The sequence below is a fragment of the Leuciscus leuciscus genome (assembly GCF_965113295.1).
Source record: "Leuciscus leuciscus genome assembly, chromosome: 1".
Lineage (NCBI taxonomy): Eukaryota > Metazoa > Chordata > Actinopteri > Cypriniformes > Leuciscidae > Leuciscus > Leuciscus leuciscus.
Genome location: NC_138725.1, coordinates 65,834,710 through 65,851,464, shown reverse-complemented (window position 1 = coordinate 65,851,464; position 16,755 = coordinate 65,834,710). Strand labels below are relative to the sequence as shown.

Genomic DNA, 16,755 nt, shown 5'->3' with positions numbered 1-16,755 from the left:
AAAATTACTTGAATCAATGAACAGCATTAATAAAGCCCCAGTCTTACAGATCATTAACTAAAAAAAGTTGTTTTAGGGTTTAGTTACCCTTTAAAATAATGTCCACCTACACTAAAACCCTAAACCTACCCGATAGTGTTAAAGCTGCACTGTGTAATTTTTTAAGCTGATTCTTAGCAAAAAACACTTTGTTCTTTCAAAATGATATGTGCTCATTAATGTGTAATTACTTCTACCAACTAATCAAGTATTCTCGAAAGCGTAGAATCTGCCATTTATAATACATACGAGCGAGTCGCTCGAATGGCGGCAGCCATGTTGCGCCTCCATCTTGAAAATACATTAGACAAAGAAGGACATACCTGGAAATTCAAGCTTCGCCTTTCGCGTTTTGACACTCAGTGGCACCGTGACGAATGCGAGAGGGAGATTACTCGCGACGGCCGGCAGATTTGAATTAATACGGCCATCGTAGGAGTTAAAACGCCCTTGGAATGGGAGGGGCTAGAAAGTAATATTCAGTTGGTAGTCATAAACAATTTCACCACTAGATGGGAGAAAATCCTACACAGTGTAGCTTTAACAAAAGCAAATGTGACATAAAAACGCAATCGAAACCACGGCACATGTATACAGTATAACAAAATCGAAATTGTTTTAAAAAGATACGTTGCTCCTTATGCAATATCAGTAAAATAATAATAAAAAATAGCTAGATAGATATTCATTTCTCCGACAAGCAGATGTGACGAGATCGGTTTTCCTGTTTGTTCATGTCACATTCGACATAAATCCTATTGTTTCAGTTTAAAGGTGAAATGTTTGGAAGGAGACATGTTTGGGAACAATCATTATTTGTCCGAATAATATTTGGTGAACAGAAATAACACCTTCAAAGGAAGAATGAAAAAGAACAAGGAGAGCATAAGCATATGTAGAAACCCATAGTCTACCTTCTGATCATAAAGGTGATCTCTGAGGCATGACACTCCAGAATTAGCCCCATGGGAGTGAGCTTTGATCCTGGTTAACATGTTCAGAAGCCAGGACTTTGATGATGTCACGTGAGTGTGTTTTGACGTAGGATGCCAAAAGGATACTGTGACAGATGGTTGAGGAACCAGCAGCGCTACGTGAGAATTGAACAAAAATCAATGAGATTGTTGCTAACTGAAAAGAAACATATTTACTTCTTTATGTTTTTGCACATTGATCTGTGCATCAGTCTGACTTTGTATAAAGTTTTTTTTAAAATAAACTATGTCAGACCAACAGTTCTTAGATCCATCTTAGGTTCATTTAGGCCATAAATTTAGACATGTTTGATCATTTGGAGTCATTTATTTGTGCATTGTATTGTTGAATCAATACCTGATTGCAATTGTCCTTGCAGAGGATCAGAACACCCAAACTGAAGGTTAGATTCCCAAGTGTCTTGATCTGCTTTAAGAGTGCAGCAAATGACCTATATATGAAAGCTAAGGCCACTTGCAAGATGTCCAAGGCATTATGAACACAATCACAGTATTACTAGCGATCAACTCAACACTCAAAAACTCAAATTAACATTACCAATTTTGATAGCATCTTCAACATAGAGGATTTATATTTACAGCACAGAATAAGATTTAAATAAGTTTTGCACAAACACACACATATTATATATAATGTCATAAATGTCAGGAGGATACAACAAGATTAAAACCTCATTTGTGACCCTGGATCACGAAACCAGTCACATGTCGCACGCGTATATTTGTGGCAATAGCCAACAATACATTGTATGGGTCAAAATTATCGATTTTTCTTTTATGCCAAAAATCATTAGGATATTAAGTAAAGATCATGTTCCACGAAGATAGTGTGTAAATTTCCTACTGTAAATATATAAAACATTTATTTTTGTGAGTGAATGCAGAACAATCGCGACCATAAATCGACAACTTTAAACTTTTTTTGCTCCTTCAGATTCCAGATGTTCTAATAGTTGTGTATCAGCCGAATATTGTCCTATCATAACAGACCATGCATCAATGGAAAGCTTATTTATTCAGGTTTCATATGATGTATAAATCTCAATTTCAAAATTGTAACCCATGTGACTGGTTATTGTGGTCCAGGGTCACATTTAAAGAATGTCAGTCTTGAAAAGAAAATCTAAGTGGTTTGGCAAATTCTTTTACTAACTGTTATTTCTTTAAAAACTATAAACAAAACTGCTTCACTGCTGATTAATAACAACTTTTGACCACTAAATCAGTCATATGGTCCAACCAACATCAACATGCACTTGTATACGGTCATGTGATGTGACTGCCAATGTCAGTATGTGGAAGAAGGCCAACACTCCGAAGGGGGAACCAAGAGAGTGTGTGAGAGATGACACCATCCACAACACAAGGTTTGTAAGAAGTTTGTCGATGTTGCCTGGTTTGAATTATTTTCTTAAATACGTAATGTGGTTTAAAGCTATTGCTAATAAGATTAATCATGTTTATGAAACTCTTCTAACATACACTCACTACAAGTGCAGCTAAAAAAATCATGACCGTGAGCTTTATCATCACATTGAAATATAGTTGCGAGACAGTGAGGCTGAGATGTACACTGTGATTTTTTTTTTTAAAGCTTAGATTGTGTGCTATAAATGAATGATCATAATAAAAGGCTGTTAAATTGAGAAATATTCATCACTTGAAAGGATCTTAAATACTACTATTAATTTTTATAACCAATTTTACACCATTATTTCAGCTGGCATCAAAAGACCTCTCACCCAAGAGGACAAAGGATGGGCTCAGGCGTCCTTTTTGCAACTTGGGCGTTTTATTGCGATGGGGTGGTATTTGAGTCCAGAGACGCCTCAGGTATTTTTTTTTTTTTTTTACTTTTGTACTTTCATGTTCCCTTAAAATTAGCAGAAACATTACATTAAATCAATGACAATTCAGCTTGGGTTTTGTCATCCAACACATAATTTTGTACAATGTTATGTTTATAAAGGTAACACTTTATTTTACAGTGTCCTTTTTACATGTTACATGTACTTACCATAGTAATAACAGTAAATTATGCATAATTACATGCAACTAGCCCTCAACCAAATCCTACCCTAATATTACTCAGTACCTAAATATATAATTATGCTGTAACATTGACACCTTAAAATAAAGAGTAACCAAATAAAACTATATGCAGTTATTTATATACAGACATATGTATTACACCCATTAACCTGTATTTTGAATTTTTAATCTGATTTCTGCAAGCAAATATGCAGAAATTCATGTATGTACAATACAGTTAAAGGGATAGTTCACCCAAAACTGAAAATTAGCCCATGATTTACTCACCCTGAAGTCATCCTGGGCTGGGTGTATATGACATTCTTCTGTCAGACGAATACAATTGGAGTTATATCAAAAAAATGTCCTGGCTCTTCCAAGCTTTATAATGGGAGTGAATGGCTGTATGTCTTTGGAAGTCCATCAAAGCGCATCTATCCATCATAAAAGTGCTCGAAACGACTCCGGGGGGTTAAAAATTTTACTAAAATAACTAGCTAAACTTATGCTAAAAGAATAACCCTTGAACTTGACGACGATGGCTTCAGGGTGAGTAAATCATGGGCTAATTTTCATTTTTGGGGTGAACTAACCCTTTAAGCGTATACCTATAACTCATGCAATTTCACAGAGAATGGGTGTTTGTAAATTTGTAAGACACACACACACTTTAAGTATTTTGTTAATATTTAGTCTGAACTGGTATGGAATGTGGTCCAAAATGTGAAACAATTTCAGTCGCTGAATTGAACGCTCCACATGTATCCTAGCTTTTGAGATGAGTCTGTTATTGTTCACTTCCTCCTGCGTAAACCGTCCATTGACGAGGAAAGACGGGATGTTCAGGGAAACTCCTTCCGGCAGAATGTCCTGAATTGTGAAGCCCTTCTCTGCCATAACCATATCACCAGGACGTAAATGTTGGAGAAGTCCGCAGGAAGCTGTTATTGCCTTGTCTGAGGCGCTCCCACCGTACAGGTTACTGGCAAAAGTAATAACTCCGTTAGGCGCGACACCGATTAAAGCCTTAAGTATGGTTCGTCCTTTGTACTGGCTGTACAAAAGCCTCTCTGCGTTAGAGACGGCAACCTCTGTGCAGTCGAGCACGATCCTACAGTTGGGGAAGGGCTGGAAGCAGTCTGGCAGTGATGTTTGATTCTTGGCTGTGGAGGGGATGTTGTTCTCAAGCAAACCGACATACAAAACGTCATACAGGGCACTAATGAGGGTGGTGAAGATGTTGGTTACTGTGGCTGTGCTACAATTAAACCTTGTTGCAAGGTCTACGTGGCCACAATTTAGTCTAAGCTTCATTAAGGTCAGGAGCAATTGATCAACTAGGGGCATCATTTGGACAGTCAAATCAGAATGGTATTGTAGCTCGAATTTAGAAAGAAGCGCTTCCAAAAACAGGACAGTGGCAGCATCAGGCAATCCAGTATAATACTGAACTCTGTCAGGGCTGGAAGAAATTTGACTAAAGGAAAAAGTTTGCTTCTGTATCTCCAATTGTTTTTTCAATTGGGCATTCTCTTCCCTCAGCATGTCATTCTCCACCTCAAGCGCCAATAGACTTTTTGAAGTACATGGGGTCTCTGCAGTTCCCTCATCCTCACCACTGCTTGGGACCATTTGTTTTCTCCGTTTTATAGGGAGATGGCCGAGGTGCTTGGGGAACTGGAAAGTCTCCCCCTCATTCCAAGCAAATCGCGATGGCCCAGCAGCTTTTCCATTGGGGAAATGCCAACTGCACACCCTGGAGTTGCAGTTTGGGGTGTAGTTTTCACGTCTGTAAAAAAAAAAAAATATATATTTACTTAAATTATGTGTCATGTGAACGCACTACAATGACAGTAAAGCAGTCATTGGCAATAATGCTGTCTACAAATGTTTTGTTTCAGGTGTGTGTATACTGTACACTGTGACTGTAGTTTGTGTCCGTTTTTATTTAGCTTGTTGTCCTGTTTGTTTATGCTTGTTCTGTGCATGTACACCGAGAGCAATGTAAGATCAGAGTCAAATATGTAAACATACCTGGCCATTAATCATGATTCTGATCTTATAGCTCAGACTCCCTCCAACAATACTCACTTATTATAGCAAGAAAAAACATTAGACCAGTTAAAGTATGATAATATGCTAACATTTCTCATTAACGTTACACCCATTAACCTGTTTTTTTACTTTTTAATCTGATTTCTGCAAGCAAATATGTACAAACTAATGTATGTACAATACAGTTAAAGGGATAGTTCGCTCAAAAATTTAAATTAGCCCATGATTTACTCACCCTGAAGCCATCCTATGTGTATATGACATTCTTCTTTCAGACGAATACAATCGGAGTTATATTAAAAATGTATTGGATGTATTATAGAAATGAGAAACGTTGGCAGATTATCATACTTAAACTGGTCTAATGGTTTTTCTTGCTACGTACACACATCTTCGTGCTTCAGCTTGACATTGACTATTTATTTTTTATTGAACACCAAGAACGTAACAAAAATAGAATATACACCTGCAATGTCATTGATATATACAGATAAATGAGTGTTAAGCAAGGCACATGTTAGTCAAATAAATGGATAATGACAACAACAAAAAACGAGGCTATTATCATTAAAAATATTTAAAACAGTATCCTTCACCAATTTCATATAATCTTCATTTCCGAGAAGGTTAGAGTTAAACTTCCAATAACCCTTGATACGGAAAGGTTTATTTTTATGATATATCATCAATTCAGTTGAACAGTGATCTGTTAGGGGAGCTGCCGATATATAGTTTGATAAGGCAAAAAACTATGAGAAATTAACCAAAAAACTATTCGGGACTTTTAAACCCATCAGGTTTAAACCAAGAAAACTGTCTTAGATTGGGGTTTGACTCACGCCAGGGACCTAGATTATTACAAAAGTGTAATAATAATGAATTGTAATGATTTACATTATATTTAGTTGGTGACCTATCTAACCACTCATCATACATCATATTAAAGTCACCACCCAATATTTTAAAAAAAACAGTATCATTATCATACTTTGCTTTAATTTCCTCTAATATCAGTGAAATGTCTGAAATGAAAGATTTGTTTTGGGATAAATTGTTATAGCCATACACATTTCCTAAGACAATGTAACAATGTTAAATTTTTTTGAATGCAAAATAACCAATGTCCATCCAGGGAAATTGTTAAACAGAAAAGGTATTTGTACACCATTGAGGACATATTTATGAATACAAATATTGAGTTTAGATAATAAAATACCTAAAAAACGACACATTGTCCCTTTAAACAGAAAAGCAACACCTCCTGAGCGAGTTGTGCCATGAGCAAATAAACAATGAGCTCAATGTGTTTTTTTGCAAAGTTTCCTGCAAAAAAAACAAAAACACATTGAGCATTTTTTTCTTTACAAAACAGAAATGTAGCTTTTCTTTTTATACTGTCTCTCAGACCCCTAACATTTAACGTTAGTGAAAGAAAAGAAAAGCAGCTACTAAGTTTGTTGTCATTGACTATTGCCAAAGCTAATGCTAGCTAGTTAGCCTTAGCTAGTTAGTTTCATCTTAACTAGGCTGCACAGAACAATGCCTGACAACCGAAACGTGATGCAAGACTCGGGTTTATAGCAACAAACAACATATAAAACCCATAGACTACATAAGCCTTTTTCTCACAGGGCTTTGCTTTGCTTTGGCCCCAGTGGGTGTTAACATTAGCACCATAGACTGTGGTTAGCAGTTAGCACCCACTGGCGCCAAAGTTTCTTCATTAGTTTAAGATTTGTAATTTACCTTATCAACAGCAGCCATTTCCTCTTCTCTTTCTCGTCACAGGGAAAGCGGTAAAATGACAGCTGAATGTCACTTGTTTTTTTAAACTCTGATCTGTTCAAACAACACGGGACACAGCACTGAGGCATTGTAAAAACACCAGCCAAAACGGTAGGTAGGGAGACGGGACAATGCCTTTGTTTGGACCCGGAAACAGTATAATCGGAGAGTGGTTTTACGTCACGATTAAACAACCGGATAGGTAAGAGAATATGACACCTCATGTTTTTATTTATTTGATGACATTTAAGCTCAAGGGTGTCATCTGCTGGTGAACTGTAGACATTACATGCTTGAAAGTCTGAAGCATCTTGATCATTCATAAAGACAAGAGCACAGGGAAAACACATGGCATTGCAATTAAAATATAATGAACATATGACTCTGTGCACCAATAAAATATATGTTGATGACTTTTCAATACTGATGTAACATGAGGAGAGTTGACACCAATTCCACTCAGGGATAATCTCCTATGATTGTTATTATTTACCCACTTCCTCCCAGATCCCACATGAATGCATCAGATTAAAGATAACTGAAATAAACATTATATTTCAAAATCCTATAAGAATCTGTACCATCAAGCAGATTCAGTTTCTGTCCCCAGATTACAGTCCAGTCTAGCTGTTTGTCCTTTATTGACTGTGATTAATGGATGATTCTGAGTCACTATAGTCACACACCGCTGCCTAGTTGTTGAGTAAAACAATGGTGAAATGTGCTTTACCAAATGTTTGTGTGGTAAAAAGATGCAGTGAATGTGAATGTTCTGTCAATCATCCGTCAGTCGCTAACAAGTTTGACTAAGAAATGGTTGTTTGAAAGTCTTCACCCTGGTAATTAATTCAATTTATAGAATTTACATAAATTATGCATTTATTTATTTAATGATGTAAAGTCGATGTAATTAGTGATGCAACATGGTACCACACAATTCATCAAAAATAGCAATCAAAACGTAGTTTATTTAAGTTGAATCCTTTGAATTACAGAAATGAATAACAAAGATCAACAGAAGTTACTGTGTTGGGCTGCGGCAAAATGAGGAATGCTTCAGAATCTTTGATTTTGTGAATCAGGTTTTCACTTCAAATAAATAAAACCCATTTCACTGAGTAACGACAGTGTTCTGAGAGAGAAATAGACACTCAAGTGTGTGCTAAAGCCATGCACTCGGACTCATTTTCCATGTTTGTACTTTCTCATGTAGGATGCAATGGATGAGGAGATCTCAGAGGATTTCTTGTTCTGTCCAAAATATTCAAGAAACTGGCCATCAGGTCCCACCAGGTACATTATGATGGTGTGATCTACCTGCAATTACAGGGAAATACAGTATTTGCATTCTGACTTCAGGCTTGTGAGGTTATTAGGAATTAAATGAATGAACATAAGGCAAGAGAAAACCAATTTATCTTGTGTCAAGTTTATTACAACATAATTAAGGAGAACCAATAACTCACAATGTAGTCGTTGTCTTCATCTTTTGGGCCCTGGCTGTAATACACTCTGTAGGCTCTGGACGCTTGCTCAACCTGGGCAGTTTTGCCTGTCAGACCGATCAGCTTTGGGGAAAACTCTGCATGCGAGATATTAAAAAATATAAATGATGAGGAAATCATGATTTCACAGCATATGGTGAGTGCAGAGTAATGAAGATGATCCCTGCTCACCTTTGACATACGCTGCCATTGCTTCGGGTGTGTCTCTATCAGGATCGATGGTGATGAGAATTGGTGTTAAGTCTGGAAGGGTTTTAATTTTATCTATGACAGAAATGTAAGACACAAGAAGAGTTCCTTGAAATGGGTCTTGTACTATTTTTCTTTAAAATAAAAGCCACTTTGTGGGCCAATTCATCTGATGTAATAATAATAATGATAAAAGCAATAATAATATTAATTATTATTATACATGATTAATTATATTATTATTCATGTTTAATATACAGACCCTTTCCAAAAAATTTGAATATCATGGAAAAGTTTATTTATTTCCATAATTCCATTCAAAACGTTAAACTTCCGTAGATTATAGATTCAGGGCCCACAACTTAAACGATTTCAAGTATTTAGTTGTTTATTTGTACATAATTTGGGCTTCCAGCTCATAAATCCCACGAAAACAGGATTTCAAAAAATGTGAATATTACATGAAATCACACAGTAATTACACAGTAAAACCATGGTCATTGAACCAGGTTTTGGTTCTTTTGGCAGTGTGGGCAGGTGCAAATCCTGCTGGAAAATGAAGGAAGCATGAAGTGCTCTGGAAATGTCCTGGTAGACGGCTGTGTTGAGTGGACAGCACAGTGGACCAACACCAGCCGATGACATGGCTCCCCAAACCAACACAGACTGTGGAAACTTCACACTGGACTTCAAGCATCTTGGATTGTGTGTCTCTCCATTCTTCCTCCAGACTCTGGGATCTTGGTTTCCAAATGAGATGCAAAATTTGCTCTCATCAGAAAAGAGGACTATGGTCCACTGTGCTTTATTAAATCCAGAGTCAACACAGCCGTCTACCAGGACATTTTCAGAGCACTTCATGCTTCCTTCATTTTCCAGCAGGATTTGCACCTGCCCACACTGCCAAAATAACCAAAACCTGGTTCAATGACCATGGTATCACTGTGTAATTACTGTGTGATTTCATGTAATATAAAAAAATTTTGAAATCCTGTTTTCGTGGGTTTTATGAGCTGGAATCCCAAATTATGTATAAACAACTAAATACTTGAAATCGTTTAAGTTGTGGGCCCTGAATCTATAATCTATGGAAGTTTAACGCTTTAAATGGAATTATGGAAATAAATATTATATACATACATATTTTAATGATATAGCACATTCCCAAAGATTTTATAAAAATACATTCATATATATTTTTAGTGGTAGCTTAATCGTTTTTTTTTTTTTTTTTGCTTATCAATCACACCAACTTCCAAGGTTGTCTATGAAAGCCTGTAGACAGATTTTTAAGTGAAGGTCTAGGGTCATTTTTGACAGGAAAATACAAAGGATGAGACGTTTACACACTCCCGAGAGCCTCTCTTCCGTTCAATGGCACATGAAATGAAATACAATATTCCGGATAATGCCGAAAAAGACGTTCTGTACTGTAATGTCAATGTGTCATGCAAAGAAAAGGAATTAATTTAAACTATAGTCTCACATAGTCAGATCTGTATAGTCTATAGTCTCAAATATACTTTATTATCAAACTATCATAACGGTGTGATTTTAATGTGTCGACATGATGCCGGTGAATCGCAGACCTCATGCGAACAGATCCACATCGCTATGACCAGATGCTTTCTTAACTGCTGTTTTCTCACCCGTGTAATTTTTGTCGTGTGTTTATTTTGTTATTGAGAAGAAAACACACAGCACAAATTTGTGGACAGCGAGTGGACAGCGTTGGGATGTTTGTTAACAGAATATCACTGCAAAGATATTTACAACTACCTTTTACTTCTAAGTGAAGAACGAAAAAGTGATTCGCCGTGAGTATATCCGGACCTTGAATCAGGTCTACGTTACGTGTGCACGAACAATAAGTTGTTGTAGTTCACTTAACGGCCACCGTTGTCGCTAATAATAAGGGTTTCTGAACTCTACATAGAGCCTGTTTAAGTGTCCAAATTCTTAGGGGCCACTATATAAAATACAATCCAGCTTTACAGACATTTTAATATGATATTATGCACACATCAAACCTGAGAGCTATATAGTGTCAATAAAAAAAAAAAATGTGGCTCTCCGTAGTAAAGAAAATTAAATGATACATTACCAATCTCATCAACGACCTCAATCATTTTCTCCAGTTCATCAGGACAGATGTCTGGACAGTGTGTGAAGCCGAAGTATATCAGGAGCCACTGGCCGAGGAAATCTTCACTCTTCGTGGGTTTATTGTTGTGGTCGACAAGGGAGAATGGACCTCCGAGAGCTGGTTTTCCCATCGACTTTGTTCTTTCTTTCTCAATCACTGCATAACAAAAAAACACATTAATAATAAAGCTATCATTATGTTGTGGAGCATTTTCATAATATAAGGATGCAAAAACAATGTGGTGTAGGTTAATCATTTATACATGCATAGATCTGAGTCCTTACTTTCCTCTTTTTCTCTCTTGAAGTATTTCATCCCTAGAAGAAGACCTCCTCCCAATGCAAATGTGATGGCAAGAGATTTCCATGTAACTGGCTGTGGAAAAGAGACATCAGTACCATTCATATGTCTGATCAAAAATACACCCAATCATTGGTAACCCACAAACAATGTCAAACACTTTTGTGAAGTGTCCTATTAAAAAAGGTAACACATTTGGATTGCTGGGAAGGGAACTGAGATTATTGTGTCCCGAAGCAAATTTCTTAACCAGTTTCTTTTTTTGAATACCGTATACTGTAACATATTTATGGAAACCCGGTATATTTGCATAAAAAAATTTGAAATTAATACTTCTATCCAGAAAGGATTCATTAAATTGATCAAACGTGACATTAAAGACATTTAACATGTTTAAAAAAAATATATGTTAAAGTAAATGTTGTTCTTTTGAACTTTCTATTCATCAAAGAATCCTGAAAACATTTTGTCATTGTTTTCACAAAAATGTGAAGCAGCACAATTGTTTTCAACATTGATAATCAGAAAGGTTTCTTGAGCAACAAATCATTATATTAGCATGATTTATGAAGGATCATGTGACACTGAAGACTGCAATGATGTAATGATGCTGAAAAGTCAGATTTGATCACAGGAATAAATTACATTTTAAAACACATTACAATAGAAAATAGTTATTTTAAAAATATTTACATTTTTATTACTGTTTTTACTGTATTTTTGATCAAATAAATGTATCCGTTTGCTTATACTAATTTACAAATGCATTCCAAATTTGTTATTTTTATGGACCCTTTTATCCAAACCCAGGGTATTGGGAAAACAACAATCCTTCAGTTAGCAGTCCTGGGGCCTCATGTATAAAACTTTACGTAGATTTCATCCTAAAAAAGTGTGTACGCATAAAAGATAGATTTTGCGAACTCACAAAAGTTTTCAGATTTATAAACCGTACTTATGCCAAAACCTGCGCAAAATTCCATTTAGAAATCCTTATCAGCGGAAGATTGTGCGTACATTCCTCCCCACCAGTCTCCTCTATGAGATACGGACTATAAATGGCATTTGTGCCGTCACATTACATTACTAAAAATAATTTAGTATCCTTTGTCTTATTTTAAAATAAATATATGCTCAGAGTCGCATCATTATGGAAGCTTGTTTTCGCCACAGAATAATATACTTTTTTTTTTTTTTTAAATCTCACAATCGTAAGTTTATATCTCGCAATTCTGACTTTTTATCTCAGAATTGTGTGATATAAAGTCACAATTGCGAATTATAAAGTCAGAATTGTGTGATATAAAGTCACAATTGCGAATTATAAAGTCAGAATTGTGTGATATAAAGTCGCAATTGCGAGTTATAAAGTCAGAATTGCGTGATATAAACTTGCAATTGTGATATAAAGTCAGAATTGCGAGATATGAACTTGCAATTGAAAGTTACAAAGTCAGAATTGCGTGATATAAAGTCACAATTGCGAGTTATAAAGTCAGAATTGTGAGATATGAACTTGCAATTGCGAGTTATAAAGTCAGAATTGCGAGATATGAACTTGCAATTGAAAGTTACAAAGTCAGAATTGCGTGATATAAAGTCACAATTGCGAGTTATAAAGTCAGAATTGCGTGATATGAACTTGCAATTGCCAGTTATAAAGTCAGAATTGCGAGATATGAACTTGCAATTGCGAGTTATAAAGTCAGAATTGCGAGATATGACCTTGCAATTGAAAGTTACAAAGTCAGAATTGCGTGATATAAAGTCACAATTGCGAGTTATAAAGTCAGAATTGCGAGTTATAAAGTCAGAATTGCGAGATATGAACTTGCAATTGCGAGTTATAAAGTCAGAATTGCGAGATATGAACTTGCAATTGAAAGTTACAAAGTCAGAATTGCGAGTTATAAAGTCAGTATTGCGAGATATAAAGTCAGAATTGCGTGATACAAAGTCGCAGTTGCGAGTTATAAAGTCAGAATTGCGAGTTATAAAGTCAGAATTGCGAGTTATAAAGTCAGTATTGCGAGATATAAAGTCAGAATTGCGTGATACAAAGTCGCAGTTGCGAGTTATAAAGTCAGAATTGCGAGTTATAAAGTCAGAATTGCGAGTTATGAACTTGCAATTGCCAGTTATAAAGTCAGAATTGCGAGATATGAACTTGCAATTGCCAGTTATAAAGTCAGAATTGCGAGATATGAACTTGCAATTGCGAGTTATAAAGTCAGAATTGCGTGATATGAACTTGCAATTGAAAGTTACAAAGTCACAATTGCGTGATATAAAGTCACAATTGCGAGTTATAAAGTCAGAATTGCGTGATATAAAGTCACAATTGCGTGATATAAAGTCAGAATTGCGTGATATAAAGTCAGAATTGCGAGTTATAAAGTCAGTATTGCGAGATATAAAGTCAGAATTGCGAGATATGAACTTGCAATTGCGAGTTATAAAGTCAGAATTGCGAGATATGACCTTGCAATTGAAAGTTACAAAGTCAGAATTGCGTGATATAAAGTCGCAATTGCGAGTTATAAAGTCAGTATTGCGAGATATAAAGTCAGAATTGCGAGATATGAACTTGCAATTGCGAGTTATAAAGTCAGAATTGCGAGATATGACCTTGCAATTGAAAGTTACAAAGTCAGAATTGCGTGATACAAAGTCGCAGTTGCGAGTTATAAAGTCAGAATTGCGAGTTATAAAGTCAGAATTGCGAGTTATGAACTTGCAATTGCCAGTTATAAAGTCAGAATTGCGAGATATGAACTTGCAATTGCCAGTTATAAAGTCAGAATTGCGAGATATGAACTTGCAATTGCGAGTTATAAAGTCAGAATTGCGTGATATGAACTTGCAATTGAAAGTTACAAAGTCACAATTGCGTGATATAAAGTCACAATTGCGAGTTATAAAGTCAGAATTGCGTGATATAAAGTCACAATTGCGTGATATAAAGTCAGAATTGCGTGATATAAAGTCAGAATTGCGAGTTATAAAGTCACAATTGCGTGATATAAAGTCACAATTGCGAGTTATAAAGTCACAATTGCGTGATATAAAGTCAGAATTGCGAGTTATAAAGTCAGAATTGCGTGATATAAAGTCAGAATTGCGAGTTATAAAGTCACAATTGCGTGATATAAAGTCAGAATTGCGAGTTATAAAGTCACAATTGCGTGATATAAAGTCAGAATTGAGAATTTTGAGAAAAAAAGTCACAATTATCTTAAAATGTTTTATTCTGTGGCGGAAACAAGCTTCCATACATCGATTACTGTTCTCGTGAGAAATATTTCCTCAGCAATTTAGTTTAAAGAGGAATTTTCATCCACCTAGCACTCTTCGCTGTCATTAAAGGGATAATTCACCCAAAAATAAAAATTATCGCATGATTTAATCACATTCACATTTACATTCATATAATTTTTGTTTAACTTCTAGATAATGACTTAATGAAACTTGAGTGCTTAATAACTCCTTTAACGAGAGGTATATTCAATCTAAATGTGTATATGAAAATGAAAACAGAGTTTAAAATCAATCTGTTTACTTCACTCACTCCAGTAAAAGAGTGCGGACATGTTTACGCTATAAATCCCGATATGTGCGTGGAAATTTGCGTACGCACATTTTCATACCTTTTTTTTGTGCATTCGCAAGGTTTATACATCAGGCCCCTGATCTTTACATCTTGCTGTGAATGAGGCTTACACCAGTCTTCTTGTTGTTGGATTTGTCTCTGCTAGATGAGGGAGGTGGAGGTAGAGTGGACAGCGTCCGCATGTTGAGAAGGGACACACATGGTGCTGTCCTACATGTCCTAAACTGAAGAAGAAAGTCACATACAAATACAATAAAGAAACATGCTGGAGTTACACTACACTACATATAACCATTATTCATAAAACGGACACATTTCAGATCAGTGGTTCTCAACCAGGGGCCCACTAGGAAACTTTGAAGGGGCCCGCAGGCGTACCAAAAAATGAAAATTCTGTCATTAATTACTCACCCTCATGTCATTCCTAACCCGTAAGACATTCGTTCATATTCGGAACTCAAATGAAGATCTTTTTGATGAAATCTTAGAGATTTCTGTCCGTCCATTGACAGTCTATGCAACTACCACTTTCAAGGCCCAGAAAGGTAGTAAAGACATCATTAAAGTAATACATGGTACGCCAGTGGTTTAACCTCAATTTTATGAAGTGACTTGAGTGCTTTGTTTGTGTAAAAAATTTACCTTCGCGTCACACAACATCTTTGCAACATTTTTTCACACAACATCTGCTTTCGCATCAATACAACATGCATGCGTTCGTTGTGTACTTTGTAAGCGTTTAAATCATAGGTTTCTTTTGCGCAAACATAGCACTTGCATTGCTTCATAAAATTGAGGGTAAACCACGAAAGTCTTACGGGTTTGGAACGACATGAGGGTGAGTAATTAAAGACAGAATTAAAATTTTGGGGTGAACTAGGCTTATCCCTTCAATATGGTTTAATTTAAATCATATTAAAATAATCTAAAATACATAAAATCAAGGTCCAAACTGAAAATGCATTTATAAATGTAAGCTAATCCCTATTTCATTGCGAAGTTTACTTATTATCATTATAAACTATTGGTATTGAACATACAGTTCTTGAAACTTCTGTAATCACAGAAATAATTAGGCTAGTTAATTAATTGAATATAATGACACTCACAGCTTCTGTCAATAAAATAGGTCGAAAACAAGCAGCTGTGTCATAATTACAGCAGAAGATATCAATAGTTTAACTTATATGAGGGACCTTTGAATATTGTGTTGGACATACAGATACAATACAGTCAAAAAGCTTGAGAACCACCAACTTCAAATATGCCAGTGATACAATTAAAGGTACAATTAATACATAAATACATAAGCATGACAGACAACACTTTAATCACTCTAATTACCTGGCATATGAAATATCAGGAGTATATTTGATCATTTATGAATGACTGAACTAATACAATTAACCATGGTTTTACTTAAAATAATCAAATAAAATAAAAACATGGTTATTTAAACCATGGTAACCACAAATTAACCACGGTTTATACCATGGTATTTGTAGTAAAACTGTGGTTATACAAATGGTAATAAATCCGTCACACACACACAAAAAAAACATGGTTACTACACATTAAGCCAGCCAGTGACCTACCAGTGTGTTGGTCTGTGACTGTGTTGATCTGGAGACACTGCAGAGACTTTGAACATTATAACGTTTACTGACACAGGCTGCTCTAAACATCTGACATCTTAAACTATTTAAACTTGAAACTACTGTTAAACCCATAACGTTAGTGCTGAGCCTGATAGTCGTTAACATCATGCTTCCTCAACGCGGAAGTGACTGTCGGGTTACACAACCTAACGGCGTACATACGTCGCATACAAATGACTGACCCTGAATCAGCGGTTAATGTGGAAAAACAACGAACTGAACGGAGAATGACAGCGATCCAACTGATCTGAGGTCTGTTTGAGTAATACGACATTGAAAAAGCGGATGTGACGTAAGAAGACTTCTTCGCTTCCATGGACGGAGAATATTGGTGACATCTAGCGCTTTAATTTTAAAACACAATACAAAGACGAAAAGGGAAAAAGTCTTACTGGTCAATTTTAACATCACATTCTCCACAACATACCAAACAATAAATTAG

At 35.8% G+C, this 16,755-nt stretch overlaps 2 protein-coding genes across 3 annotated transcripts; both read right to left on the bottom strand.

Annotated features, from left to right (window-relative positions):
• Positions 1-7,853: 7,853 nt before the first annotated feature.
• On the bottom strand, positions 7,854-16,454 carry sco1 (synthesis of cytochrome C oxidase 1). Of its 2 annotated transcripts, none has more exons than XM_082145967.1 (7): positions 16,251-16,454; positions 14,693-14,879; positions 11,030-11,120; positions 10,704-10,901; positions 8,582-8,674; positions 8,372-8,487; positions 7,854-8,222 (listed from the first exon to the last, which is right to left on the bottom strand). In XM_082145967.1, the coding sequence occupies exons 2-7, from the start codon at positions 14,705-14,707 to the stop codon at positions 8,088-8,090; spliced, it is 648 nt and encodes a 215-aa protein (XP_082002093.1). In that variant the 5' UTR covers positions 14,708-14,879; positions 16,251-16,454; the 3' UTR covers positions 7,854-8,087. The 2 variants fall into 2 exon arrangements, with proteins under 2 accessions (XP_082002093.1, XP_082002092.1); XM_082145966.1 differs by having other exon boundaries at positions 14,766-14,879; positions 16,251-16,453.
• LOC309480932 (uncharacterized protein) lies at positions 11,127-14,683 on the bottom strand. Its single transcript, XM_082145678.1, has 2 exons — positions 13,527-14,683; positions 11,127-13,484 (listed from the first exon to the last, which is right to left on the bottom strand). The coding sequence occupies exons 1-2, from the start codon at positions 14,316-14,318 to the stop codon at positions 12,417-12,419; spliced, it is 1,860 nt and encodes a 619-aa protein (XP_082001804.1). The 5' UTR covers positions 14,319-14,683; the 3' UTR covers positions 11,127-12,416.
• Positions 16,455-16,755: the final 301 nt, after the last annotated feature.